The sequence below is a fragment of the Choristoneura fumiferana genome, chromosome 5 (genome assembly GCF_025370935.1).
Source record: "Choristoneura fumiferana chromosome 5, NRCan_CFum_1, whole genome shotgun sequence".
Classification (NCBI taxonomy): Eukaryota; Metazoa; Arthropoda; class Insecta; order Lepidoptera; family Tortricidae; genus Choristoneura; species Choristoneura fumiferana.
This window is the reverse complement of record NC_133476.1, coordinates 9,602,561-9,620,264: the sequence shown is the minus strand read 5'-3', so window position 1 is coordinate 9,620,264 and position 17,704 is coordinate 9,602,561. Positions and strand designations below refer to the sequence as shown.

General features: G+C 41.1%; 1 protein-coding gene across 15 annotated transcripts in view; it reads left to right on the top strand.

The window, feature by feature from the left end:
- Arms (Ankyrin repeat-rich membrane spanning) overlaps window positions 1-17,704 on the top strand; it is a 59,924-nt gene that overhangs the window by 40,240 nt on the left and 1,980 nt on the right. For 10 of the 15 annotated variants that reach the window (XM_074087780.1, XM_074087793.1, XM_074087784.1 and 7 more), the window contains 19 exons: window positions 207-504; window positions 1,321-1,528; window positions 2,241-2,378; window positions 3,190-3,357; window positions 4,133-4,249; window positions 4,963-5,182; window positions 5,504-5,683; window positions 7,873-8,067; window positions 9,256-9,397; window positions 9,828-9,965; window positions 10,633-10,798; window positions 11,111-11,289; window positions 11,726-11,838; window positions 12,120-12,314; window positions 13,667-13,831; window positions 14,858-14,960; window positions 15,241-15,335; window positions 15,592-15,609; window positions 16,697-16,793. In XM_074087780.1, coding sequence (XP_073943881.1) covers window positions 207-504; window positions 1,321-1,528; window positions 2,241-2,378; window positions 3,190-3,357; window positions 4,133-4,249; window positions 4,963-5,182; window positions 5,504-5,683; window positions 7,873-8,067; window positions 9,256-9,397; window positions 9,828-9,965; window positions 10,633-10,798; window positions 11,111-11,289; window positions 11,726-11,838; window positions 12,120-12,314; window positions 13,667-13,831; window positions 14,858-14,960; window positions 15,241-15,335; window positions 15,592-15,609; window positions 16,697-16,793 — 2,935 coding nt within the window. The remainder of the gene's footprint in view (window positions 1-206; window positions 505-1,320; window positions 1,529-2,240; window positions 2,379-3,189; window positions 3,358-4,132; window positions 4,250-4,962; window positions 5,183-5,503; window positions 5,684-7,872; window positions 8,068-9,255; window positions 9,398-9,827; window positions 9,966-10,632; window positions 10,799-11,110; window positions 11,290-11,725; window positions 11,839-12,119; window positions 12,315-13,666; window positions 13,832-14,857; window positions 14,961-15,240; window positions 15,336-15,591; window positions 15,610-16,696; window positions 16,794-17,704) is intronic. The other 5 variants (XM_074087786.1, XM_074087782.1, XM_074087787.1 and 2 more) reach the window with 3 other exon arrangements.

Sequence of the window (17,704 nt, the reverse complement as noted above, 5' to 3'; positions counted from 1 at the left end):
TCTAAGGATGTGCTATGGTTGAGTTCCAAACGCGTCAGTGTACTGTGTGTAACAACTTAAACAAACTGATTTACCTACCTAAACTTAAACTCACAACTGACTTGACATTGACAGCTAAATTGACATAAAAAACACACTACATCACAACAAAAACACAGTAAAAACATAAATAGGAGAAGACCTATATTAAGTGTTTTTTTTTTCAGCAAATAGTCGAAATCCTCCTCCGCAACCCAAAGAACAGCCAACTCCTCTACAAGCCCAATAAGCTGAACGAAACGCCGTACAATATCGACATGTCATACAACAAGACTATCCTGGGCCAGATATTCGGCGCCCGCAAGCTCAACACTAACGAAGACAACGAGAACATGTTGGGATATGAGCTGTATAGCGCGGCGTTAGCGGACATGTTGTCTGAGCCGAGCCTGTCTGTACCCATCACTGTGGGGTTGTACGCGCGATGGGGGTCGGGCAAGTCGTTTTTGCTTAGTAAATTGAAAGGTGAATGTTATTTTTGTTTTTAGGACCTATTTATGCACACGGCGTATTTTTTATACGCAGATGACGCGTAGTTAACGCGCTTCAATCGAGATTCAGTCAGTTTTGTCCTAGCTTTTTGAGAATTTGTGGCACCGTCAACGTCAAATGCGCGCCTAAAAAATACGCCGTGTACCTACAGCCTTTATACTCGTGCAAAACAGTAATGTTCCATAGAAAAGTAATATAAACTAATAAAACTTTTTCTGTGCTAATTATATCTTACTATAAGTCAAACACGCGCTGCCCGCGAAACAATAAACTTTAATTTTAACCGCTGGGATTAAATAAATGACATGGTGTTTTATATACAACGTTAATGAAATCCACGGTACCATTTTCGGGAATTCTCATGGGATTTTAATAAAATCCTGTCATTTTTTGAACATGAAACTACCGTGAGACTCACTCATATTAAATGATGTTATAACGGATAACTCACGTCTTAAACCGAGTTTACACTCAGTGTGCGTGTTGCGGCAGCCGCCGAGTCGCGTGCTCCTGAGAGGAAGGGCTACGAAATAGCCCAAAACATGTCGAGCTAAACTCGGTTTAAGACGTGAGTTATCCGTTATAACATCATTTAAAATCCTGACATATCAATCCACTGTTGGTTCTTACGGTTTACGCGTGCGAAGCCGCGGGAATAAACTAGTGTACAATAAAGAGTTTTTAAACATACTTATTACTTAGTTTACTTAAGGCACCGCGGGGCAGCGAGTGTTGCGCATTAAGTAGTATAATATTTTGAAGGCTTAACTGAAATGTCTTCTTCCCCAGAGGAGATGAAGAACTTCGCCCGGCAATGGAGCGAGTCTGGCTGGGCGTGGTCGTGGGCCGTGTCGTGGGGGGCGTGGCACGTGGCTCTGTCGGTGGGCGCGTGCGCAGCGATGGCCGGCGCGCCCGCATACGTGGCCGTCGCGCTGTGCTTCGCTCTCTTCGCAGCCATATATCTGGCGCTCTATATGACGTGGAATCTGGGAAACAAGTCAGTATTGGCAATATTCATAACCATGAACTTAATATTACTTAAACTCTGTGAGACATACTGATAACATTTCTAAATTAAACGGTTCAACTCACGGTTGTAATTAGTGCTAGAGGTACGCCAAAAAAAGCTGCACATGGTGTTAAAAGCGTGAAAATCGGAACGATTGATCTTTAGGCCATACGAATCAATTTGACCCGTAGCACGAAAAAAAAGGAGAGGAGCTATGACGTCATCTTTTTTTGTATTTGCTGAATTTCGGGGTGTACCGCTAGCACTAAAGCCTAGTTTCGAGTCGGTTATTAGATTACTAGCTTTTGATCGCGGCTTCGCCCGCTTGGGATTCGGTTATCGCGCGCTGTTTCCTCGGGAACTGCATTTTTCCGGGATAAAAAGTAGCCCATGTCACTCTCTATAAATGCCAAAAATCACGAAAGATGACAAACATACAAACACACACTTTCCGCATTTATAATATTAGTATGGATTTACCCTATACCACTTGAAGACAGGTTATTAGAGATACTGGAAGTCGCATCGAGAAAGCTGTAGCAGTAGTTGAATTCTGCAAAAAAAAAATATACACACGACATACAACGTCTAACCATTATCTAACGATCCCGTGGCAAGTTCCTAGATTCAATGGTGTACGGGCGCAAAAAAATGGCAAGAATTACGATATTATAAGCATTTTGTTTTATTTGTTGCACAGATATGAGTGGTGGTGGGCGGGCGGTCTGTTATCATCTCTGGGTCGCCGATTCAGTTCCCTACTGCTCGTGCTACAAGTGGTGTTCTGCCACCCGCCAGGCCCCAATGACCCGAGGGCTCTACCCGCTACGCCTATAAGGTATGTTGCAAAGCGAACCGCTACTTAAAAATTAAAATGTAACGATTATGTACAGAATACGTCTTAACACTTCAATTACTGAGATTAAATGAATAGCGTGTCAGCAATGCGTACACGGATCTCGGGACATTTGAACACTATCGCCATGGCGTAATAATGGGTACTAATTACTACAGTTCGCTAAGTCCCGGCGAGCACTAAAGGACAGACTAACTGAGGGCCTGCGAAATAGTATTGTAGAGGACGTGGCCCTGTCCCACACCGGCCACACCGGCCACACCACACAGCGTAATCTTCCTGTTTAAATGGACAAATTGACTCACAAGATGTTATTACTAATTTAACGTCAGAAAATCTTGTATCCGACCGTAACAAGATTTCCAGCCGAAACCGCACCTTCGACCATAATCCGATTTTTGGGTGAAACAATAGTAGATTGTACAACAAGAGCATAAAACGAGCCATTTTACCCAAGACGTTCATATAGCCACATTACAACATTAGCAACAGTGGATCAATTGTTCACTTACTATGTACATTTTATTTAACATGAATTACTATATAATTATATATTTTTAGTTTTATTGATTTATCTTGATTCATTTGATTGATTTTTAATTTTATTAAACTTCTTTGTTTGTGGCCATTGACACCTGATTACCTTGGTCTTAGACGATGATTTTATTTTATGCACTAGTGCATAAAAAGTCATTTTATGTCGCCTAGATCCAGCATAAACACGAACTTTACGAGCATGATAAGTGAAAAACTTAATTAGCATGTGACAGTTAACATTCACTTGTCTTCACAGATTCCACTTTACAGAAGGCATGAAGAGCGGCGGCCAGGAAGGCGAGGCGATGGTGGTGCAGATGATCGCGAGCCTAGCGGAGGCGCTGGAGTGCCAGTACGGGCGAGTTTGCACGAGACTCGCGCGGGCGTTCCGGCCCAAGCCTGTGTCTTCTACCTCGGGGTGGAGGTGAGGCGGGTTTTTAAGGGGAAAAAACTTTTAGGGGCTGTTTCACCATCCATTGATAAGTGTTAACTGGCGGTTAGGTGTGATGCCGTCTCTATTTGTTTTGTTCGAATAGACGGAGACGGCATCACATTTAACCGTCGGTTAACGCTAATCAATGGATGGTGAAACAGCCCCTTAGAGCGGTTTCGCACTACGTCCAATCAGAGTCCGAACCGAACCCATGAAAATAAGGTCCAGAGTAGTAGAACTATTTGTATTTTTTTTATTCGACTGGATGGCAAACGAGCAAGGGAGTCTCCTGGTGGTAAGAGAGCACCACCGCCCATAATCATCTGGAACACTAGGCATTGCAGATGCGTTGTCAACCTAGAGGCCTAAGATGGGATACCTCAAGTGCCAGTAATTTCACCGGCTGTCTTACTCTCCGCGCTGAAACACAACAGTGCAAGCACTGCTGCTTCACGGCAGGATTAGGGAGCAAGATGGTGGTTGCAATCCGGGCGGACCTTGCACAAGGTCCTACCACCTGCAAATATCATAACTATGGTTCCGTCATCCGATTTATTTCCGATCTAGTGCATATGCAACCTTGCCCTTGAACACCACGTTTTTTTAACGCGCGTTTTAGTAACGTGCGTTGACAGCGCGTTTTACTTTCCGCGCGCTTGGCCCAGCGCGATGGCCGAGCGCTTAAAAAAACGCGGTGTGCAAAGGCCGTTATCCATGTCGATTTCAGTGCCTTTTCTTCAGATCAGAACATTCTCCACGTTTCCAGGTGGCGACGCATGTGCTGCGTGCCGTACATCATAACTTTTGAGCTCTGCTTCACTTGCATGTTGGTGGGGCTGTGTATTCTTGCTATGTATCTGACCGACACCCCCGCTGACCCACAGTAAGTGAGAGGATTTGATACTTTCGTTATGATGTATGAAACGGGAGAAAAGTGTTGAGCGAATATAAAGGTGCTTTTTCACTACCTCCATTAGAAACTTTAGAGCTATCTCGACACGATTGTATTGTCAATCGCGTAAGCATGAGTTCAGATATTTATGAGCGCTTAGATAACTCCGACAATTATGATAAACTAGCCGTTACCCGCGACTCCGTCCGCGTAGAATTCTGTTTTCACTATCCCACGGAAACTATGCAACTTTCCGGGATAAAAACTATCCTATGTCCTTCCCCCGGGACTTTAACTAACTGTATACCGAATTGCATCTAAATCCATTCAGCGGTTTAGACGTGATGAAGTAACAAACAAACAGACATACAAACTTTCGCATTTATTATATTAGTGGGATTCTGAACAAGCTGTCATATATTCATACACTTAGGGTCTCCCCAAACCTTTAGGTCCACGCAATAAGAACGACCCTTTGCTAATATCATTCGGAACTCGAACCAAAACATCGATTTCCTTTTCCTTTCTCATTTGAATCTTCTGAAGAACGAAGAAATGCGACGAGTCCCAAGCGACATTAACATTCTGGTTGTACTGCATGTTCAAATGTCTTGAAAAATATCATCGACCTTTTTGGTACACGAACTGTCGTGGAATATCTTTAGCTCATTTATGTTATAATAAGCGTTAAACCGACGGCTCAGTGAGATTGGGTCGTCGTCGATTAGGCGGCGTGAAATCCAACAGGGGCTGATGTTCTTCGCGTGCGCGGTCGCCGGCGCCGTCATACTCGCCAACCTGTACACGTGGGGGCGCGTGTTCGCGGCACTGGTTCTGCCCCCCCGCGCGCGCCTCGCCCGCGCTCTGCGTCGCGACGCGCCGACACTCGCGCTGCGGCCTGAGGTGCAGTCGCTTACGCATATGGTGAGTGCCACGCTGTGATGCCTTCGCGCTGAAAAAAAAACATGTAGTCGAATAGAGAACCTGCATACATTTTAACCGCTCTAATCATACGTCATGTCCTCGATGTTTAACTAACGTATACCACTATCTGGTAGCATGTGTCTTAGCTGTGAGATCCTATAATCGGCGTTAATGTCACTGTAGAATGAACTTACTCTGTTATTTAATTTACTGCGGTTAGTTCTCCGAAAGCAAATAAATAAAAAGTTAACTCCAAGAGTCATACTTATCTTGAAGAATAATCTCCTTTGAAGACTTATAAACCAAAATGACTTCTACCAGGTGTCGTGCCTCGATGCGTTCACGGGACAGCAGACACGCCTAGTGGTGGTCGTGGACGCCCTCGATAGCTGCGAACAAGAGAAGGTCCTGGCATTACTGAACGCGGTTTACGCGCTGTGCTCCGACCCTAAGAGCCCCTTCATACTACTGCTAGCTATCGATCCGCACATTATCAGCAAAGTAAGTGTTAAATCTTTTTAAGGCTACGTACACACTATGCGGCTAACCGTGCGGTTTTGGCGCGCCGTCCCTCTTCAAAGTATCAGTCGAGAAAGAGACGACGCGCTAAAACCGCGCGGTTGGCCGCATAGTGCATACGTAGCCTAAAGCAATTGAACCATTGAATTGTATTTAAGTTTCAAAATAACTGGCCAGCTAGAACGAATACTTAAATAGCACCACTTGCATATTTTTGCCGAAATATTTACGTGAACGAAAGAAATGCACTATTTGGTTATAGCGAGAGCGACGGAGGTATCAATAGCGCAACACGAATAAGCAACGCTAAGTGAAATGAAGGCTTAAGAATGAAAACATTAGACCTTTCTTTTTTTAGTTCGTAGTAGTATACTAAGTATCGTTATACTGCACTCGTCTTCAAACTATTGCCAAAACTTAAATTAAAAATTAAATTTTAGGGTACCAAACCAAATGATACGAGTCTTTATTTGCATTTTCATTCACTCATCCGTCTTTTTATTTTCCAAATTTTCATTGTGTTTTCGTCCCTAAGAGCAGTTCTCAAAAAAATATGCTTCCTTCATTTTCGACTCCGATTTGAAAAAAAAAACTGCTGGCATGTAGAAATAATACTGAGCTTATTCAACACGATTTCCTAAAATGTTCTAAATCCATGCAAGGAAATGTCCTTTTTTGTTACCACAGAATAGGACATTTTTGGAAACAATGTTAATTAAGATCAGTATCATTCAACAATATTTTGTTTGCAAATCGGAGTCGAAAACGAAATTAACATTTTTTTTTTAAGAAATGCTCAGGTAGTTTATCTCTTAACTGTCCACCTTGAACTGAATCCCACTGCATGTATCGAGTAATCAAGTTAAACAACTTATAGCCAAATACAGTAAACTTTTAAAATATTTCGATAGACTCTTATTGGTATGATGTTAGGTCTACACCAATCATCCACATAGGACAGCAAAAATAACATTTTAAAATAAGCAGTAAATAGGTTTACAAAAATGATGCACCGCTCCAGATGAAACTGCATCTTTTTCGTGTTCTGACATTAACATTCTGCAACAATGCACTTGAGGTATATATCTTAGGCCTCTAAGTTGGCAACGTATCTGCAATACTCCTGGTGTTGCAGATGTTTATGGGCGGTGGTGATCTCTTACCATCACCACTTGCTCGTTTGCCATCCTGTCGAATAAAAAAAAAACAATAAAATTAAATAATTCTCTAAAAATTGTGACAAATGTTTGTCACTTTCGGGTCTTCGTAGTTCAGTTTCGCATGCTTTCTACATCTTTAGTATTAAAATGCCCTAATTTTTAACCGCTTCACGTATGTGCAGGTTGCTTGGATGGAGGTTAGTTACGCGCCCCGACTTGGTGTATAAAGCTTTGTTGAATTTCGATGTTGTGCAAGACCCTTTGGTTTTCTGCATGATGTTGACTCGATCTTTCGTCATACCTGTGTTATACCATATGGCAATTCTATGTGTCATAGTGAATGTATGACTGTTTTCTGTTCCAGATCATTTCATAGTCATTTGATTCATAATATTGTTAAAGAAATCATAAATTTGGATGGGAGCCGATCTGTAAAAAGTATCATTATTTTTGATGTTGCATGCTATTTACGTTTTCAAGTACCTGCGCTGTTAAAAAAAATCCTACTCTTATTAAGTGTTTCGTAATAAGTTTTAAAAATTATATCAAATTGTAATCAAAATATTCTGAAAGAATCTCGACGGGATAAATGAATTATTCATTCGTTTACATTTTTGAATATTGATATCTCTGTCTTGTTTATAATCAAATCATACAACACTATAAAATAAACCTCTCATACAATTTACTTCGTTCATAGTCTTGCGGTGATGGTGAACCCTTTCGATTGATTGATTAGCCATTGATGATGTGAATGTTCCAAACTGGAGATTACTTGACAAAATGTCTCCAATCCGTGTGTACAGATACCCCATTTCAGAGAATTTCCTATTTTAAAATATACCTGGCAATTAGAATTTTAAACATCATTGTTGACCACGTGAGAATACTCAAAGATAATTGTGAATTTCCGGTCTATTTATGTCAGCTGTAATTGTCGTACCTACATGAAATACCCCCAAACTTCAAATCCAATTTGAACTGCTAAAACTGACTAACTGCTATCCGTAGGCAGTGGAAGTGAACAGTCGTCGAGCGTTCTCGGAGAGCAACATCGGCGGCTGGGATTACCTCCGGAATATGGTGCAGCTCCCGTTCTATCTCCAAAACTCTGCGCTCAGGAGAGTCAAGGCCGCGCAGCAGACCGCCGCTAAACGAATGCAAGCTATCGCCAGTGACGACTTTTCAGCTTCCATGCAGAGATCTGTGAGTATCTTTAATAAAAAAAAAGATTATACAAATATCATGATCACCGGTAGACGGGGGGCTCAATAAAGGTCAACATTCTACATCCCGTAACAAATACATAATATCTATATCATAATAGATATCTAGCATACTTTGTTTGTTCATATGTAATGAAATAACTGAAGCAATTTTAAGAAATCTTTCACAAATAGAAAACTTTTTTTTACATGAAACTGACTGTGATTGATCCCTATCTCACCTGAGACTGAGTGCAGATGAGGCCAAAGGTGTATCTCACTGTTTCAGTAATCAGGAACAGCCTATTCACTCTACAAAATCCTTGATTAGCAAGCCTGCATTTTAATCCGAGAAAGTGCATCCCTAATTTTTAGGGTTCCGGAGCCAAAATAGCAAAAACGTAACCCTTATAGTTTCGCCCTATCTGTCTGTCTGTCCATCCGTCCACGGCTTTGCTCAGGGACCATCTATGCTAGAAAGCTGTAATTTTGCACGGATATATATGTAAACTATGCCGACAAAATAATACAATAAAAAATTCAAAAAAAAATTTTTTTAGGTTTCTTCCCATAGACGTAAAGTGGGGGTGTTTTTTTTCTCTTCCAACCTTATAGTGTGGGGTACCGTTGGATAGGTCTTTTAAAACCATTAGGGGTTTGCTAAGACGATTTATCGATTCAGTGATTTTTTTGCGAAATATTCAACTTTAAAGTGCAAGTGAAAATTGAGCGTCCCCCCCTCTAAAATCTAAACCGGTGGGTGAAAAAATTTGAAAAAAATCAGGATGGTAGTAAGTATATCAAACTTTCTAGAAAAACTATAACGGCTAAGTTTGCTTACGAATTATTAGTAGTTTAAGAGTAAATAGCAGCCTAAGGTATAAAATATACCTAAACTTGGAAGATTCAGTATAAAATACGAAATCCTTAGAAATATATCACTTATTTTTTTCGTAATGGCTACGGAACCCTATTTTGGGCGTGTCCGACACGCTCTTGGCCGGTTTTTTTGTTGTTGGGTCATATTCATATCTTGCAAGTTGATTGTGACCCACTTCCTGTGGTCGGATTGACTTATTTTGTTTAGAAGCAAGTTGGATGACAAGACAATGCAAGTACAGTCAACAAAAAAGTTGTATTAAAAAAGTTTTTTTTTTATAACAGAAACTTATTTTAACCCTCTACTCAGGTATCAGCGCGTCGGTTGTCATCAACATCGGAACTAATGTCAAGCCAAGAGCGCATCAAGAACCAGCCGGCCAAGGAATTGAGTGCCGCTGCCGCCGCCCGTGCGCGCCGTTTGAGGCCCTCCGAGTCTGTGGCTTCCTCAGGTACCTACTTATTTAAAGCGTGGAGATGGAGAGCATGTCTAGTGCTTTTTAATTCACTGTAGAATTAGATTTTGATAGCATGTAAATAGGCAATAGCTTTGGCTGACAACTGCCGTCACAGTTAATTATATGGTACTTGGTATTACTTTAAAATCTATCGGAAAATCACATTTCGACAACACTAAATGTCCATATGTTTATTGCTTGGCGATGTCTGCCTGGAACCGCAGACATCACCAATAGACATATGGACGTTTTGTGTTTATCATTATCACAAATAGTTGTACGAGTACAGAACATAGTAAATACCGGTCTTAGTGTTGCAGCATGTTCTTATGTTCTTTCGTAGACGTGCAATATTGAATAACTTTTTCTCTCAGCATTTACAACATTCGATTTTGTGTTTATTGTTGTATCCGTATTATTCCAGTGGCGTCTGGTCTCCACCGCGCGGCCGCGCCCACCGCCACAGCGGCCGACCTCGGCCGCGTGCTTCTGACCGACGATTACTTCAGCGACGTCAACCCGAGGAGCATGAGGCGGCTCATGAACGTGCTTTACGTCACTGGTGAGTAAACTGTGATTACAATCATCATATCAGCCGCAGGACGTCCAATGTTGGACATAGCCCCCAAAGACTTCCAGTTGTTTTGGTTGGAAACAATCGGCATCCACCGTCAGCCTGCGGCTTTGGACATCCGTCCATGTCGTTGGTGGACGTCCTACGCTGCACTTGCTGATCTGCGATTTCCATTCGAGAACTTTTCGGTCCCCTTTTATTTAACTTGCAATGTTTGTTAAGATCGAACTTGCTAGTTCGAATTTCACCCACTGCTTATGGTCGGAATAGCTTGGAATTTGGTACGGATATATAGTTGTAGAAGTCCGACAAGTCTATGTGTGCGTAGCTCGAACGTGTCTTCAGTCGCAAGCGTACCGTTAGTCACGCACGCTGAGACTAAGACAACGTGTAAGTACAGTCGAGTCCATAAACTTTTGAGCAAAAATTTGATTAAAAATATATGGACACGACTCTATTGTTAAAGGCGTAGAGTATTTTTGATCAAATTTTTGCTCACAAGTCTATGAACTCGACTGACTGTTCGAGGTTTACTCGTGCACTTTGATAAGTAGCTGTGGAGGGGCGCTCCTTCGTGAGTAAACAGATCAGTACGAACTTGTTAAGTTATAGTAAGGAACCAAGGATGGATGGGATTATTTTTATGAACTTCCAGGCCGCCTGCTGAAAGCGTTCCAGATCGAGTTCAACTGGTACCAGCTAGCGTCGTGGGTTAACCTTACAGAGCAGTGGCCATTCCGCACCTCCTGGATCATCTACCACCACGAGACTTACGAGGAACACATCGACGACTCCAAGTCGCTCAAGCATATTTATGAGAAGTGAGCAATTGAGCATAGACTATATTGGTCTAATCTAAATCGATTAATAGCTAGTATGTTATTGAAATTATTTCTTATGATTAAAATACTCGTCTAGTGTGGCACCGATGCCGATGTCAGTGCGATACGTTGTGCTATATCTTGACAAGTTCGTATGTGAAACTCGGACAACCCTGTCGCAGGGAGCCTCTGCTGCATTTATCAAGATTTTTTTGATAAGTGCCGCAAATGCCACCGGCAACAGGGTTCTACCTAGTGTCACATACGAACTTGTCAAGGCATAGCTTATTACCACAAGCATAACCTTTCCAGGGTGAAGCCCCACTTGAGCGGTCTGCGCGAGTCCAGTTCACTCATGGAGTTAGATCGTGACGAACGCAAGCTGGAGGTGTTCCTGAGTTTCCACCGCGCGACACTCACTGCCGCCGATCTTAAGATATTCCTGCCCTTCACCATCAATTTGGATCCTTACATTAAAAAGGTTATCAAAGGTAAGTCCCATCTCAACATTCTGACAAGACCGAATTGAAAGCTATTTTACAAAAAAAATTACATAGCGTAGTAAGTTCTGGTAGTGGGCGTGCTTCTTTCTTTGTATCGACGCTAACTACCTATCGTCGACCGGGTCCTGGCGCTGAACTTTAGACGAACTATACCTAGTGCCATCCACGATGACGCGTGATTTTGTCTAAATTAGTCATTAATGTCATTGTAATAAGAACAACGGCACGCGTCATCGTGAATGACTCTACCTATTAGAAGCACGGTTCTGCTTTTTACTCCCTCAACTTTACTGTTATGCTTGGTTCGGACAATCATAGCACATTGACATATGACTTAGCGGTTTGTTTAAACAAAATACATAACATTTTCCTTTCTATGCTTGATGAAAAGATTGTGTATTATTGAAGTGCTCATTGTTTACAGAGGAACACTTGCAGTCGGGAGCAGACGAGGATGGCGGCGGCGCGGCGGGCTTCTCGCCTTGGGGGGGCTCGCACACCCGCCACCCACATTCCAAACTGTTTCAACGAAAACATGTATGTACTTTATGAAGTTTCTCAAACAAATTTTAACTAATCATAATCAGCAAAAAGGGCCCGGTCGCCAATCGCCATCATGAACACCATGGCTTGCGCGATCGACAGATCCTGTTCAGATATTTAAAAGTAGGCTCTAGGTTAGTGTATTTAGTCGGTGAGATATCTTGGCGAGCTAATAAGTATGTTTTAAATTTAGTGTGATTTTTAACTATAATAATAAAGTATTCAGTAAGGCCTGTCTGCCGAGTTACCTTAGTTAAGTAAGAGTACTATTTCAGCGCGTGTCACCGCCGAGCCAGCAAGCGGCGCCGGGCCAGCCTCCGCTCTGGGTGGGCTGGGCCAATACCTCCACCGGCTTCATGCCGCAACCGATGCCTCACTTCTCACAAGCCCCCGCCTCCGAGCCCGCGCCCCCACCGAAGATGCCTGGGCAGAACCCTTATAACTTGCTGAGAACCGCGTTCCCTGGACTGGTGAGCGTTTCTTAAACTTAAGGCAAATCTTTGGATTCGAAAAACTTAGCGTACGCTCCCTAAACCTACACTTATTATATTTCAGTAGATAGAATTTTTAACACTAAATTCTGGTACCATCAGCAAATATGTGGTCTGCCACCCTAAAGTTGATAATCGTTTGCATGTCATAAAACAATATTGAATGCCAATAGACGTGTCTGTTAACTTGAAAGTTCGACTTCAGCAACATATTAATTTGATAGGAACTTGTTTAAAAATTGATAGACCACTTATTTAGTTGATGGTACGCAAGCCGTATCAGAGCTCGGCATAGTAACAGCTTGGAACAAAACATAATAGAAGTCGCCTTCCAGTCGAATCAAAGACGATGATTATGATGACATATTGGACCATGCAACATCGCCATTTAGCGCCACGATCAATTGCCCACTGACAATAGGGTCTTTGATACCTTTAACCAGTAATTTCTTCTCTCCATTTCTTCCGTGGATGTCGTAAGAGGCGACTGAGGATATAGGTTTAGGTATACCGTGTAGGCGACAGGCTAGCAACCTGTCATTATTGTACCGTTTTTGTCAAACTTAAAACCTAAAATTGCTAAAAGTAGCTCCGAAACGGTAACGTTTCATTCGTGTGCTCTGCCTACCCCATCTGGGAATACAGGCGTGATGTTTGTGTGTGTGTGTGTGTGTGTGTGTGTGTGTGTTAACCAGTAATTCCAAGATACAACACTAATAATAACCATTCAATGTTAACCTGGGAAACGTAAATAGAATAGAATAGAAATGTTTATTCGCACTTTGCAAATTACATACCACACAAAATAAACAAGTATAAAGTAAGTATTAATATTAAGAAGGTATTTGCGAAATTGCGAAGCGGTCTCAGCTCAGCATAATATGTAGTGCTGGCCGTAGAGGCCAACGCTGGTCTTCCGCTGTGACCGCTTGGCGACTTCACGGAAGGCGACAAAAATTAACAAAAAAAAAAACAAAAAAAAAACGAAAAGTAATAAAATTTAGATACCAAAAATAAGAATTCAAAACCAAATAACAATGAATTAGTTTTCAATAAACCATAAAATTGCCGGGCCGGCTGATGTGAATGCTTTGTATACGCATTGGCATTGGCTAAACACTACACAGACGAAAAACTCGAAAACAGAAACTGTAGCTGCTAGAATATTAAATGTAAATCGATTCTTCTGTAAGATCCGATTAATTAAACTCTATAACGAACCAAATCGTTTCTTAAAATAAGAGATCGAAAGTAAAAAAATAATCATTAAAACCCTTCTCCTCTTTTGAACCACTGCGGACCATGTTTTCATGAAGCATCGTTATTTTCAGGGTGAGATATCCAACTTGCGCCTGTCGACATTGTCAGTGGACCGAGTGTGCGCGATCGTGAGCGCGGCTTTAGGGCCGGGCGCCACCGCGAGCTGCGCCGCGCTGCACAACCAAAGGGTCTGCGGGCTAGCGCTGCGGCACTGCCAGCTCGAAGACCTCAAACCTGTGAGTCGTCCATCATCAACATTTAATCATTACTACTTTTTGTGTAACAACGATCCGGCTAAAGGTTCCCCCACATGCATTAGCTTGTCGCTCGATTGCAGCGATAAATCTGGTCACGTGACACCATATTGAAGGTGATTTTGAATTTCCCGCGACTCAAAAAAGTAGCGTCAAGTCGCCGCGTCGAGCAGCAGCGACAAGATGGCTTCTTGCAGGATTGATCTTGGCCTTGGAAGATGATTTCTTAATCTCATTTAGTAACAGTTAGCAGTCGTGGCAGTGGTACAAATAAAAGAAATTGGAGTGAATGAAAAAAATTAATAACAAGTGGTTTTGCCGAAATTGAAGAGGTTTTTTTCCAGCGATAAAGCTCAATATTTTCAGCTTTATAACTAAGTATATGTCACGTGACCAGATGTGACACTGGAAACGAGCGTCGAGCGATTTCATGCGGCTCATACTCTTAACCTGTCCTCTCCCAGAGGCACAAATTTGTGCCCAAATTCCTTTGATCCTGTTATCCTGGGAGATGACAGATTAACTCAACCACGTGGGCGCGGCGTAGGAAATTCACGGAGCTACCTACTTATCGTTGTTATGTAAAATTAACATTATGCGTTGTAAATATTATTCAATACAACTATTATACTATTCATTTATTATGCAAGTACAGATTATGCCAATCGTTTATTATGTTCTCAGAAATTATGCAGTTTGTTTATTGTGTATTTGAAAATTAGCAAAAGTGTTGTTAATTTTTTGGCATGACATTTGCGAATGTATGTGTAATTAATCAACATCGCATGACCTGACACTAAAATCTTTGTTACAAACAGTGAACATTAGAAATAGAACACAATACTAAGGGGCTGTTTCACCATCCATTGATTAGTGTTAACTGACGGTTAAATGTGATGCCGTCACCGTCTATTCGAACAAAACAAATAGAGACGGCATCCCATTTAACCGTCAGTTAACACTAATCAATGAATGGTGAAACAGCCCCTAAGTGTCTCTTTTTAACAGATAATGGACCTGCCTTTCGGAGACTGGGAACTATTCAAAATGCTCATCATCAACCTTCGTGAGTTAGAAGCGAACATGCCGATGAGCGCACCGGCTGTTACGGGTAAGTCAATGTGTTATAATGAGAGTGCTTTGGACATACAACTTCAGTAATCACCATCAATGGGTTTATCCGTCTCAGCACAGGCACAGCGTAAAAGTGATCTTCACGTCGTATGTTACAAAGCAGCTAAACTACTTACCTAAGTTTAGATTAGACTAAATGTCAAAGTGATAAAGACAAACCAATATTTCGTAAACTGAAACTACTATAAAAGCTTTTATGGATTTGTGTTAATTTGTACAATATGGGTTAATGTGTAACTGAATTTTTTTTTTGACAGTGATTGCTGAAAATACGGTCGAAATAGAACCGGAATCTGTGAAACCGAGGCCTATTGAAACCCAACGCAGCCGTCCGTCCAACGTTGAGAAACAGGTAATTTCACAATAAATTATAATTGCACAGTGAATAGTTAAAAAAGATGATTACCCCTGAAGTATCAAAAAAGTATCTTGAAGAACCATCCTCCTTAAACCTTCATTTAGACGGTGCTAGATATATTGTGCAAGTTTGTACTTAAACTGCGGGAACCAAGGGGCTGGTTGTAAGTGGACATTAAAAAACCATTGGTAAGACTAGAAAACAGGCGGAATATAAAATATTTCATTAAATCTTTTACTATATTTTGCAGCCTTACGCGGAGTATCAGGTGATTATTAGTACAAGCTACTTTAATATAAACCTACCATAATGCACGATGAATGTAGTAGAAACACAGTCATGTTACAGTTGTACAGCCACGGACATGTCACGTGACCGACCGTCCACTCTGTACTTTATTTAATTGTTATTTTAAAATGAATCAGGACTCTCTTTATTTGTACATAAGGCACGATCTGCATTTATGTGCTTGTACATAGTTTTAAGAAAATGGAATGCGTTATTGCACAAATACACCACAAGCATGAGTAAATCTCGCACTATACTATACGTATATACAATTGTTTACTGATATATTTATGACAGATCAATATAATGTACTTATTATGCAACTTCTAGAGCCTTTGCACACCGCGTTTTTCTTTCCATAGAGGAGCTATACGACTCGCGTGCGTATTGCGTTTGTATCGGTGCAAACGCGCGTCAACGAAAACAAGTGCAAAAGCTTTTAGCTGTATGCAAATTATGTCAGGATTATCATATAAATTGCAGTTGTCAAAAAACTTGTTGAAATATCGTTATTTCAACTGCCTTCCAAGTCTTTTATAAGAATGATTAGTTCCATACAAGACATGGAGTGAACATTTATGTTAGACGACGAGGAGAGTGATAGAAGCGTGAGTTAGGTATGTAATAATACCTAGCAGTTTATTCTACACAACCTACGTCGCATTAAGCTTCGCCAGGGTCACGTAAAAATTTAGGCAAACCTTGTGGGAATCGACTTATCACGGCGCCACACCGAGTACCCAGTGAGTACCGAGTGGTGGTGAGTGAGGTTGAGTGGGCTCAAGATAATTGATGATCTTAATATTGCTTAGGTATAGGTTGTACGTTTAAACGTGTTTCATATTTTTCATATTTTTTAACAAAAGTTATCTGTACTTAATATTTTACAGGGAACTATAGGTCTATTTATATAAAACTAATTCCTAGCTTTAGCTAAAATGCAAAATTATTGTGAAAGACTGTTTGTTTCTAAATAAATAAAAAAATAATAATATATATATATATGTGACAGATGCCAGCGTTTCCCTTTGAATATTCTTTATTCTTATGCCTTATTTCTTCTACAGGTGACCCTCGAGGAGCAGATGATATGCGGCGCCCTCCAAACCCTAAACGAGGAAGCCATGGAAGATGTCCTCCAGTCGGAGCCCCCCTCCCACCCAGGTGAGCCCCTCCGCACCATCAGCGAGCTCACCCCCTCCACCCCTGACCCCCCCGACACCTCGGACGAAGAAATCAAGGACCACGTCATAATACATCTCCCGGACGGTGACGATGTCTTCATGTGAAGAAACTACTTGTTTATAATCAACTGAGTAATAGCTTTACCAACTTATAACATTTGGCGTTGTCTAAAAAGTTTTATTCAACGAGAACTGTCGTCAAAACTGTTGAAGCTCTTACTTGGTCAACATTCACACCTGGAATGAAGGCATCCTACCATACGGAAGCATGCTTATACATAGACAATGCATTATACGTACTCTACGTAAATTATGTACGGGCCACTATTGAAGTGCAACTTTAATGAGAACGAGATAAGTTAGTGTTTTATTATTTTGTAACTACTACTTTTCTAAAGGTAAATTTGAACGAAAAAGGCACCACTTTTACGCGTTTTCGGTTAAATTGAACACGTCTGCGTCTGACATCCAACCAAACCATATCACTATTGTGTGGGTTGCATTGTGAGCGACCAGAAGTAAAAGTGGCCTAGGTATTTAATTATTTTTAAAATAGCTTCGTTTGATACTAATGAACACATTCTGCCATATTGTTTTAAGACCGGATGTAAGGAAGATGTCGTCAATTATTAAAAGTGGCTATTTATTAAACTGCTATAGAAAAGTATCTCAAGAGCTATTTGGTACATGTACCCTTAACTTATATAATTTTAGAGAGCAAAGATTCGAATAACAGTTTATTAACTGCTCATAGTAAACAATTATACTTTAGTTAGACCAATTCCAGTTAAGTATCAAATCCAGTTAGATATTTTTCAGTATTATGAAATGATTTGTGATAGCATTATTTATGTAATGGTAAGAATAATTTCGCACCAAAAAGTTTATCCT